The sequence below is a fragment of the Bufo bufo genome, chromosome 3, assembly GCF_905171765.1.
Source record: "Bufo bufo chromosome 3, aBufBuf1.1, whole genome shotgun sequence".
NCBI lineage: Eukaryota > Metazoa > Chordata > Amphibia > Anura > Bufonidae > Bufo > Bufo bufo.
Window position 1 is genome coordinate 577020450 of NC_053391.1, and position 12238 is coordinate 577032687.

At 44.5% G+C, this 12238-nt stretch overlaps 1 protein-coding gene across 1 annotated transcript; it reads right to left on the reverse strand.

The window, feature by feature from the left end:
* Positions 1-1248: 1248 nt before the first annotated feature.
* On the reverse strand, positions 1249-9835 carry DDIT3 (DNA damage inducible transcript 3). The gene is made up of 4 exons (XM_040425742.1): positions 9707-9835; positions 5231-5273; positions 2418-2593; positions 1249-2190 (listed from the first exon to the last, which is right to left on the reverse strand). Exons 3-4 carry the CDS (start codon positions 2559-2561, stop codon positions 1705-1707), a joined length of 630 nt encoding a protein of 209 aa, XP_040281676.1. The 5' UTR covers positions 2562-2593; positions 5231-5273; positions 9707-9835; the 3' UTR covers positions 1249-1704.
* Between the last annotated feature and the right edge of the window lie 2403 nt (positions 9836-12238).

Genomic DNA, 12238 nt, shown 5'->3' on the forward strand with positions numbered 1-12238 from the left:
ATTAAATGAAATCGAATAAACTTGTGTGAAGCCGGGTTTTTCTGCTTGTCGACTATAATATGGACTGGTGGAGATTGACAAATATGCCAACAATCAGCTGGATGAGAACTGCTGTGCGCAGTGGTTTTCGTCCGGCCAATTTTCAGCATGTTTGCCAGGATGCGCTGTAATTATACCAGGATTCGCAACCACAAAATGCACCCCTATTATACCAGCGTGTACGCGGCCATAAGGATTTTCAATTGGAATACATGAGGTCTTACTGGTGTAGTAGTCTATTGTACTACTGAATGTCATCTACTGTACAAGCCTTTCAAAGGTTGATTAGTTTTCTCATCGTAGAATTAGTAAAATATAGGCACCATCTATAAATTTAACTTTTGTAAGTAGTAGCTACGCTTCATTGTGGTCCATTGAGCTCTGATACAAGATAAGAATACTTCTGATGAAAGAGGTAAATAGACTTTATTTTATATAAAGTGATACATATTATACATAAAAATATTTGAGAAGTAATATACATACCCATTTCAGAACTTGAATTGTAATATCCTGCATGCAGTGGGCATGGGGAGAATTTTAGTAGTTTGCGCTGTAGGCGCCTGTGCCAAATATCAGGATTGGATCAAGTCAGGGTAACCGTTTTCCATAAGATGTAATCCCACCCCAATTAATGAACATGTTGATGTCTCTCCAAACTTTGTGCATGTAGGCCAACTCCACATACACCATTTGTGCCGAGAATGTTGCAGATAGCAGAAATAAAAAAATACACAAATGTGATTGTGCCCTATGGTGTGTAGTGGCTTTTTCTTTTATTAGCTGAATATACAGTTTCAGCCCAGATTTACACTCGGTTGCTAAATGTTAAAGGACATCTGTCAGCAGACTTGTGCCTATGACACTGGCTGACCTGTTACATGTGCTCTTGGCAGCTGAAGGCATCTGTGTTGGTCCCATGTTCATATGCTAATAAGCCTCTAGGAGCATCGGGGTGCTGCCATTACATCTAAAGGCTGTTCTCTGCAACTGCTGTGTCCTCTCCACTTTGACAAGGCAGGCATGATGTTTTAATTGCTTGGCCTGGTCAAAGTGCAGAGGGCGCTGCAGTTGCAGAGAGAGCAGAGCCTCTAGGTGTAACGGCAACACCCGTTGCTCCTAGAGGCTCATTTGCCTATATTAAAACAGTTTTTCCAGCAATGCTGGCACATATGAACATGAGACCAACAAAGACCTTCAGTAGCCAAGTGCACATGCAATCCAGGTTCATAGGTACAAATCTGCTGACAAGAGGCCCTTTAAAAAGGAACATGGATACATAGACATTTTTGCGATGGTTAGGGCTCATGCACATTGCACCATACAGTGCAGTATCATGGGGTATGCTCCCACAGAACCAGTTCTCAGGGAGAATATAAATTGTGAAGCATGCAACAATTTATATTGTGTTGAATGTTAAGTAATCCACACAGCGGTCTATAGGTGCTGTATTACAACTCCATACAACTTGGATGATGTATGCAGCCATAATAGGTTTCTGTGCAAGAGGCCTTAATTTCTAAATACCATAAATTATACACAAGTTATATACAGAGTCCTGTACATAGTCATCATCTCACACCCCAGTGCCCATACTGTGATCCAGACATGACCGTTTTCCCATGAGCTTCTTTAAACAGTTTTATCACATTCAGGGTTAACAGTTCATTTCTTAAGATTAACCATTCTTTCTATGAGAGACTTCCTGGTCTTCTCTACCTCCAAAGTAAGACGTTCGATCTCCCTCTTCAGACGCTCATTCTCCGATGCTAAGTGAGCAACTTTCTTGTCATTCTCTTGTTCCTTTTCTTTCCTGATCTTTCCGCCTCTAGGTTGAGTGTGCCTCTTCCTCTTTGTTCCACACTGACTGCCACTAGAGTCCTCATCTTCTGTATGGGTTTGTGATGGACAGCTACTACAGCTAGAGTCCACATCAACAGCCCCATCCTGTTGGTCATTTAAAGACTCTGAAGTAGATGGATTTTCAAAGTCATTATGCGATTCCTGGGCTAAAAATTCCAAAACTTCAGAAGGCAACTGACTTACAACAGTTTCCAAAGCGACCACTTCTTCATCGGTAAAGTTCACTGGTAAAGTTGAATCTATTGACTCCAGTGTCCAGAGGTAAGGAGAGCCATCCAGAGTTTCCACCTGAGTGTAGAAAACAGAAAATACCGCCATAAGAAAACAAATACTACAAATAAGTTGTCTGAACACCACCTCTGTTATGCCTTAGGATAGAAGAATATCAGAGATGAGACCCTCTTAGGACCCCCCCCCCCCCTCTATGAGCCAGAACCAGTGTATAGTATGAACAGCCATTCACCTGGTATTGCTTCAATATACATACTGAGTCACTACCTCATTACAACACTAACCTGCTCATCGGATACCAACTGGACTGCTGCAGTATTTTTTGTTTCCGAGGACAAGATGTCTTGTAGGTCCTCATACCAGGCCTCCAGCTCCAGCCCTGACAAGGGGCCGGCGGTGCCACAGAACGGCAGAGATTCTGCCATCATTTTCGGCAGTCTTTATGCACAAATCCCCCACACTACAAAGAAAAAGCAAGAGTCAAAAATTCTATGTAGCATTAGTCATGAGTATGCCTACGATACCACTAGTTGTACTTGATGCTTAGCCTAGATCTGTACGGTACATACATTGAAGAAACCAAATGAACACTGAGCGGCCAAGTCGGCTGCATCACAAATTACAACACCTGCCAAATATTTTTCATATTACTATTGGGTGCGTGTGTAAAAGCCATCAATAAGTGATAAATGAACTTAACATATTTCTCAACTTCAGTCCCCCAACATGTCACATCTTCAGAATATCCTTCGTATTGAATATGGGATTGCCACAGGTGTTCTGGCCATCATAAACCCCAATTTATGGTACTTGTGAATAGGCCGTCTAATTAGTGATACTACTTAAAGTGTAAGTGTTTCAGTTCAGTTTCAATCTAGCGTAGGGACTGGGATGTTCAACTTTTTTTTTTGTAATATACTTCATTAGGGAAAGAGGTTTCTTTGTTCTAGAAAACAGGTCGTAAAGAGTCTTCCTAGCAAAGCTGTAACATCGCTAATGAGAGTGTCTTCAGGGTTTTACCGAGTGCTGAAGATGACTATGGAACATAGATTTTCCAGTCTGCCTCTCGTCACTACCCCAGTCCCTGACTATGTACACGTGTCCGATCAATGCCTCACTGCTTACCTGACCTGTTGCACACAGTGCTCAGAAGGCTGAAGACTGGCTTTGCTTAGCAACACTCAGTCCTTTGATAACAAGACTCTTTAAACTGAAGGAACAATTACACCTTAAAGGGGTTATCCAGGAATTTATATCCCCTGTCATTAATATATCATGGGGGTCCAACACACAAGACCCCCACCAATCAGCTGATAGAAGAGGTCAGCGCTTCGTGAGGATTGCGGCCTCTTCCTACGCCATGTGATGTCACCATACACTGGTCGCATGGCCTAGTTGCGGCTCAGCCCCAAGTTAATGGGGCTGAGCTGCAACAACAAGCACAGCCGCTACACAATGTACGGCGCTGTGCTTGGAAAGCTGCTGGGTGTCGGCTGCGCTCACCAGACCTCCGGTGAGCACGGCTGCTTCCTCAAACAACTGATCTACAGGGGTGCTGGGAGTCGGGACTCAGAACCCCCCCGATGCGATAATGATGACCATCCCGAGGATAGGCAATCAATTCCTGGATAACCACTTTAAAGGATCCAAAACACATTAGACCATTGCCAGTTGAACCCAACAATGTAATATGGATGGGAGATTATTTTCTTCTTGCTGACACTATCTGTTGGGAGAGTGATGATCACCCACTTAATTTCAGCACCCGATCTTTTTGTTCTCCATTGGGGGGGGGGGGGAGCCAATCTAAGGGCTCTGGCAGCAGCTTTCATCCCCCTCACCATTGAGAACACAAATGCTTGATTGCCCATGTATGTATGTATGTATTTATGTATATCGGGGTGGGAGACGGGAGAGATTGCTTTCTGCTAAACGAATATTCCGCTGACCCCTGTTGAAGGTGTATAGGCAACTTTATAGCACAGATTGTTTGCTTTGTATGGTACAGCTTAGTATATATTTTTAAAGACACTAGGTCCCCATATTTCTTGGCTAGTTCTTAATGTCAGTTTGGCATCTGCCTGCCAATCCTGATCCAGTAGCAGAATGATGCAGATTCTGTTCAGGAGAGCAGTGATCATACATGCACCCTTCTACTCCACGGACCCCCATCTATGGGGCTGATCAAAACAGCAGAGCGCTGTACTCAGCCCCAGTCATTGAACTAAGCACCGGGGCACACGTGTGACCACCTCTCCAATAACACAGGGGACCCTGCTCTTGTGATTGTGGGGTTCCCATTGGTAGTAACCAAACATGTATCACCTGTCCTCTTTAAGGCCCTATTACACTGGCAGATAATCGCCAAGATCACTAAGCGTTTATATGAGCACTCGTTAGCGATGATCTGGCAGTGTAATACTGCCACTGATTACCTGATGAACGCTAGTTCATCGGGTAATTGGAGTCTCTCAACAGGTTTAAAAATTATTTGCTGGCACAGATTGTATGCCGGCAAACAGTATGGGGACGATCGATGGCATTAGTGATCACTTGTCCCAATACTGTGGAGGAGATCGCTGCATGTGATAGCAACTGTAACCGCCGCTACCGAGCAGGAGATTGCAGTAAAGAACGCTTCCTTCCCAAAAATCGGCAGGTGTAATAGGGCCTTTAGAATTTACAGCTATTAGGATTTATATAAAGCCAGTAAACCCAGTAGATGCTGGCGTATTAGGTTCATCACAAGCTAAAAAGACTAGTCTGTCCAACTCCGCTGCACAAATGAGAAACAGAATAATCCAGTTCACTGTTTTCCCCACATCATTTAGTCTCACACACAAAGAAAAGGCGCAGCACAATACAGTACCAGCCAAATCTCACGGACACCTTCTTCTGTGTGGAAAGTGACCCGTTTTGTGGATTTTAAAATCCGCAGCATGCCATTTGTGCGATTCCGCACCTTCCGTAGAGTGGTTCTCCCCACAGACAATAATGGGGTTGTTAAACAGAAAATCCATGATAAATAATGTGAATTTATGTGCGGTTTTGGTGTGGATTTCATGCATAGTCGCTCTTAAGTAAAATGACAGATTACCTCAGGTGTGATGATGAATAAAGATGGTCTTTCTCTTCCAACACTGAAAAAGAATAGGACAGAAATACATTAGCTGCTGTCCCGGGAAAAGTAAACTAAGACAAGTAGAAGCAACAATAGAGGGCCAAAGACATTTGGATTTGGTCTCCGGTATCACCCAACAGATGGGGCATGCTGCAAATCTACAATCCACTGGGTCATCAACAGCATGCGTTTCCAGTACTAGGTCCTGCTGTGGGTCCCCGGCCCAGATCTCGCTGATTAGAGCAGGGATGGCCAACCTGTGGCTCTCCAGCAGTTGCTAAACTACAACTCCCAGCATGCCTAGACTGCCTACAGCAATCAGCAGGGCATGGTGATAGTTGTAGTTTTACAACAGCTGGAGAGCCACTTCCATCAAAACGGTTACATATTAACAGCCTATGTGATATTTGTTTTTCAGTACGACCATCCCGGTGACCAGAGAGGGAAGGGGGATAAGTGACTCAATTAGAGAGTCACACTGAATCGTACTGCTCTTCTGATGGTATCTTTATCCAGTCTTTTCAAGAGACTAGAGCAGTTGACTGTCTTCCCAAAAAAACTATTATACTAGCAGCACATTTCCCTCACAGCAGCAGTAAAGCGGTCTGTGCCAACCCCTACAGAAGGTCAATACTTTGTACCACTGATGACTGAATACAAGGTTTACATGAAAAAGACAATCCCTTTAAATCTAGTAACGGCAGTTGTGGAAAGTGGAAGTCTATTCCTCAAGTCCAAAAATATACTGGACTCAAACCTTGGTGAGTGGTACATATACATATACACACACAACCAAAGGAGAAATGTTTTGCTTTTTTAAGCCTGTATTACACCAACAGATTATCCGACCAATATCTGTCCAATCAGACCAGTAGTTGGTGTGTAATTTGCCATTTGACCAATGATTGGTCAGATAATCTGTTGGTGTAATACAAGCCTTATGCCCCCTGCACATGAACGTGTGCGCCCCGTGGTAGTGCTGCGGCCCGCAATGCACGAACACAGTCCGTGGGGCAGCCGCAACAGTTCGGACCCATTCACTTAAATGGGTCCGCGATCCGGCCATTCCGCAAAAAGATAGAACAGGTTCTATCTTTTTGCGGAACTGAAGTACGGGACGAAACGCCACCGTAGTGCTTCCGTTCCGCATCTCCGGACCCATTCAAGTGAATGGGTCCGCATCCGTGATGCCCACAGAACTCAACCTGTGTATTGCAGATCCGCAATACGGCAATGGGAAGCACACATTCGTGTGCAGGGGGCCTTAAGGTGGATTTACAGAGTTCCTTCCTGACTGTCGGCTGCTCGCTCAGTGACGGAGACCACTGCATTTACATGCCATTGTGAGCGCTCGTCCTCATGCAGAATGATGGCTTCTGAGCAGCAGATCACTGTTTAGACCACACGATCTGCTGCTCAGAAACTACAATTGGAGGTGCCTGCATGAACGACAGGATCACCCAGATCAAAACCATTATTGATCCCCCATCGATCTCCACTCCCTAGTCCCAGGCTGCTGCAGGTCACCACTGAGCGGGCCTTCCAAGCCAGGACTAGCAGTAAGGATCAGTCAGGAGATCAAGGATTTATTTATTGCTCTCCAATCTGGGACCCTTTCTGGCCCTTTAAAATAAAAAAATTGAAATGAATTCACTCTTAGGGTAGGCTCACACTTGGTATCATTTTAGGATGTTAATCTGAAGCCATTAGTGAATGCAGCAGGAGAAGTATTTTATGTTCCATCAATTCATAATCTAAAGATTACTTCATGTTGCCCATTCCTCCGCCTTCATTGGAAAACCCGTCTCCTGCACTTTTGTTCCATCTGTTCTTAATTTCCTTAGTCTGACCAACCCAGTTTCTGCTAAATCTGGAGCATTACTGACTACATGCCCAGACCTGATTATAGGGAAATACAGCCACAATGCAGCCGTCATTTCTACATGAGACCTTCACATAAGATTTACTCCGTCAGATGGCCACAGAGCAGACCGCCGTTTTCATGCCTTTTCTAAACCAGTGTGTGTGTGTGTGTGTGTGTGTGTGTGTGTGTGTGTGTGTGTGTGTGTGTGTGTGTGTGTGTGTGTGTGTGTGTGTGTGTGTGTGTGTGTCATTTCTCACCCTATAGAGAAGATGTCAAAATGCCAGAAAACATCAAAAGCTTCAATATACTGGATTTATAAAGAACACAATTCGCCACAAGATGCTGGTGTGTCCAGGGTTTCACATTTCCCCACAGACTTTCAGATAACATCTGGAGCTGGTGTTTTTACCCCAAAAAACTGCCATTAAAAACCTGTGTGAACCCAAGTATTGCTATAAACTATGCTCGTCATAGCATGACCTCTGTAGAGTCATCTCCCTCATTATCCACAGTATCAGTGACGCAAACAAGTGCTATGATCAGTCAAAAGTTTCTAAGCAAGTCAAAAGTGCACTTCCTGTTCTGTACCGATGCCCAGGTACCACAAGTCACAGCAAGCACTCATTCTCCATCCTTAAAGTGCAACTGCCATTCTATTTTTTTTGTGTAATGTACAGGGCCAGTCATACTGACCATTTTTTGTGATATACTTTAATTACTGAAATCTACTAGAAAATAGCTCTAAAGTGGCCTATTTTAAGCCTTAGCGACGCTCTTCTTCTGTTTACATAACTGGAGACTTGCTCAACATGGACTGTTATGTAAACAGAAGAGAGGAGCATCACTAAGGCTTAAAATAGGCCACTTTACAGCTATTTTCTAGTAGACATGTATGATTTCAGTAGTTAAAATAAATTACAAAAATGGTCAACATCACTGCCACAATAATAATAACAACAACAATCCCGTTACACTTTAACCATCTAAAAATCAGAGATCCGTTTCTATATGACATCTTTTCAAGCCAGTAGCAGCTATATGCAACAGAATGGACACCACGTAACAAATTGGAGCACTGAAGGCTAAATAAAATGTGTTTGCTGGGTTATCAGAAGAGCTCCTTGAGGGGTTAAAGTGTAGAATACTTTGTAATGTACTTGTCTTATGGAAAGCACTTGGGACCTCTCTGCTTACAGAATGTATGCAAGGGTGTGATGTCACCAAGCACATCAGGTACATTGGGTAAGCAGAGAGGACGTCAACTGAACCCAACTGAAAGATGCCCTAAATTGTAGGGGGGGGGGGGGGGGTCTATCCCAATGAATGCTAGAGGCTTGATAGTGGACATCAAGACATGAACTTGAAGACAAGCTCTCCAATCTTAGCTAAAGGATAAAATAGTCATAGAATGGACATTAGGAAAGCGCACAACTGTTACATGAGCGATATACTGGAGTATGCACAAGCTGGCCCAAGAGTTAGGGTACTTTCACACTTGCGGCAGGCAGTTCAGTCACCGAAACTGCCTGCCGGATCTGACAATACAGACGCAAACTGATGGCATTTGTCAGATGGATCCAGATCCGTCTGACAAATGCATTGAAATACCAGATTAATCTGGTGTCATCTGGAAAATGGATCCGGTATTCATTTTTTTTTTTAGTATTTTTTAAAGGTCTGCGCATGCGCAGACTAAAGCCAGGTCCGTTTTGCCAGGAAAAAATAAATAAATGAATGCCAGATCCGGCACTAATACACTTCAAAGTAAATTAACGCTGGACCCGGCATTCTGGCAAGTGTTCAGTATTTTTGGCCAGACACAACTGCAGCATGCTGCGGCATTTTCTCAGTCCAAAAAACATAAGAGGGACTGAACTGATGCATCCTGAACGGAACACTCTCCATTCAGAATGCATTAGGATAAAACTGATCAGTTATTTTCCGGTATTGAGATCCTGTGATGGAACTCAGTCCCGGAAAACAAAAAACGCTAGTGTGAAAGTACTCTTAAAAAGGAATCAATATTTCATGATAAGTCCTGTATGACCAATCACTGCGACACATGTGTACATCATATAGCATTCAACAACAAGGACCAGATCAGAACAGATTACAATTCTATTCAGTTACATCCAGTCCAATTATCTATCAGAACACAAGGCGCCACATAATTTGCACGGATACAAATAAAGTAACATTTCCATTCTATTAAACAAAGAAACGCCTGTTCTCAGTAACCACTACAACTGTAATTAAGAGAAACCTTTAAAAAGGTTACTAATTGACCTTTCCAACCAACAGAAGGATTCCCATTAGATCTTATTACCATAAAGCCATTGTAAGGATCAGATCAGCTGATCACATCCTCAGTGGTGGCCCCTAGACAATAGATGTCTGTTGACAGATCCATATAGCTAGTGGGATCTGTCAACAGCCTTTAATCTATAGCAACCATCCAGACTCATACCATACAGTAAGTCAATACATAAACGTTATGTAATCAGCCTCAATACACACTAGGAGGAGTGTCTCCAATGAAGGACAATGACAGCTGAGAGCGGAAATGAAGGGGACAAGTGACAGTTCACCTTTCTCCACGTAGGGTCTGTTCTCTGGTGATACGGACAGTGACCGCGGCGGCGCAGGGTGGTGGTGAGTGGGTTCTCGTTTGGAGACCAGGAGCTCATGTTAATCATCGTCTGCGTCTTCAGCAAAACGACTGAAGGACGAAATGCCGAAACCTGACTTATATACGAAGGATTCAGCCAATGACAAAGCTAATACGCGGCACGTGACCGCAGCGGACGCCAGCCAATCGTGCGTCTCGGCGGGCCACCCCTTCACTATGTTTCTCAATGGAGCGTGTTGTTATACCTTATAAGGCTAGCACAACCGGCCAATGAGAAAGCAGGCCTGGAATCGAGATCGAGGCTTGGGACGCAGAGAGAGGCGTGTCCGGGTTTGCGTAGCTTGCTGACGGAGAGGGGATGTGGTGGGGAAGTGTCTCGTTGGAAGTCACGAGTTAGGATGAGTCAGAGCGGATGATGCAACATCTGGCAAACCGTGGCCAAGACTTGGTGGTAGATCCAGAGGGACTTTCCGGGCTGGAGCTTCTCCTCGCACTGTAGAGCCGCCATGTTCCCAGTGTTTGCTGGTTCTGGGTGAGGTTCTGCTTCTATGGGGACTGAAGCTGTGTCCAGTATTGAAGGTTCTTGTGTGAGTCATTATAGTCTGTGCCTACTGGGGCAGACTAAAATGTATTGTGATTCTCCATATTGCCTCCTTTGCTGGCTGGATTCATTTTTCCATCACATACACTGCTCGTTTCCATGGTTACAGACCACCCTGCAATCCATCAGTGGTGGTCGTGCTCGCACACTATAGGAAAAAGCGTCAGCCTCTCTGGTGGCCGGGACCGTGGCAGACATCCCAACCTGCAAAAACCCATTTCAGGGAGGTGCACTTCTCATTTCAGGGAGGTTTTCTTTTTTTTTTCTTTCACAAACTTTTTATTACATTTTCCAGACATATGCAGTATCTGCACACTTTGCTCTATGGTGTGGAGGACTGGGCTCATTACCCTGCCCCAAATTATCATATTCATGTATATGATTAAAGCATCCAGGGGGTGTGAATTTAACACTGGGGTAAATAATATAATTAAAATTGAGGGTTAAATGTGTAAATGTATTAAAAAAAATCTCTCTCAATAGTGCTATAGCTACTGAATGAGACAGAAGAAGGGATACCTTTAACATATATATCTCCTTGAGAAGCCAATTTGACCCTAAAGGGTTAATTCAACCTGTAATCTAAACTCTGTCCTGTCACTTCTCTTATCTCTCTGCTCTGCTATCAGTGAACCTTTCCGGGATATATTGTTTCACATGCGGGCGTCAGGGAGCCGCTATCTAATAGCGGGAGACTCCCTGAACCTCCGGGAGACTTGAGATCCCTGCCGTGGGAGCGCACATAGGCCGGTGCTTTTTCCTATATTGTGCAAGCTCGACCACCACTGATGGATTGCAGGGTGGTCTGTAACCATGGAAACGAGCAGTGTATAATGTGATGGAAAAATCCAGCCAGCAAAGGAAGCAATATGGACAATCCCAATACATTAGTAAGTGCCTTGTATTAACTTTCTCTACATGATAAATACCACTTGCTGAAGTTAGACAACCCCTTTAATGTGGACCTGGAAAAATCCTAAAAGTGGCCCCACACTGTAAAGGGGTCCAAATTGACAACAAAGGTGGGTCAGCAGTACCGTAGTGAAAAATACAGTCCCATCAGAACCATATAGCACAGTGCAGGTGTCCCTCTGTGGTGGCCATCAGTAGCTGCCATTTTCTGTCCTTCTCCTCAAGTTCTCTCTGATTAAGGGCTCATGCACACCACCGTATTTATTTTACAGCCCGCAAAATACGGTTCCCCAAAAAATGCGGATGACGTTCGCGTGCATTCCGTATTTTGCCGAACGGAACAGCTGGCCCCCTAATAGAACAGTCCTATCCTTGTCCGTAATGAGGACAATAATAGGAAATGTTCTGTTTTTTTGCAGAATGGACATACGGAAACAGAATGCACACGGAGTAACTTCCATTTTTTTGTGGACCCGCTCAAATGAATGGTTCTGCAAACGGAACGGATCCGGAAAGAAAATCCATTTGTGTGCATGAGCCTGAGATGTGGAGCAGGAGGCTTAAAGGGAGTCTTTCACGCCGATTGACCCTATTAACACACTTATGTCCACGGCATCCCCCCTATTAAAGCTGTTCTTGCCGTTAGTTCCCTGCTAGCATCGTTCGTCCAAAATACGCTTTTATTCCGTATGCAAATGAGGCTGTGAAGGTGCCCAGGCCCCTGGGTCATTTTCATACCAATTCACTCCCCCTCCTCCGCTTCTGCCCGCCCATCCGCCGCGTCTGCCCGCCCTTGGTCTCTTCTCTATCTTTCCTCCTACTGTCCGTAATCCCGCGCATGCGCCGATGACCGCGATATCGGCGCGTGCGCATTGAATGACCACAGTCTGGCCGGGGCATCACAGTTTACCATGCGCATGCGCCGACCCCGGCCTAACTTACGTTCTTGCCGTGATCACAGCATCACGGCAAGAACGT

Bases quoted from the DNA above. Each gene is read 5' to 3' on its own strand.
- DDIT3 (XM_040425742.1), bottom strand. From the start codon at position 2,561: ATGATGGCAGAATCTCTGCCGTTCTGTGGCACCGCCGGCCCCTTGTCA. The intron at 2,191-2,417 runs GTTAGTGTTGTA...TTCTACACTCAG, and splicing joins AGTTGGTATCCGATGAGCAG to GTGGAAACTCTGGATGGCTC.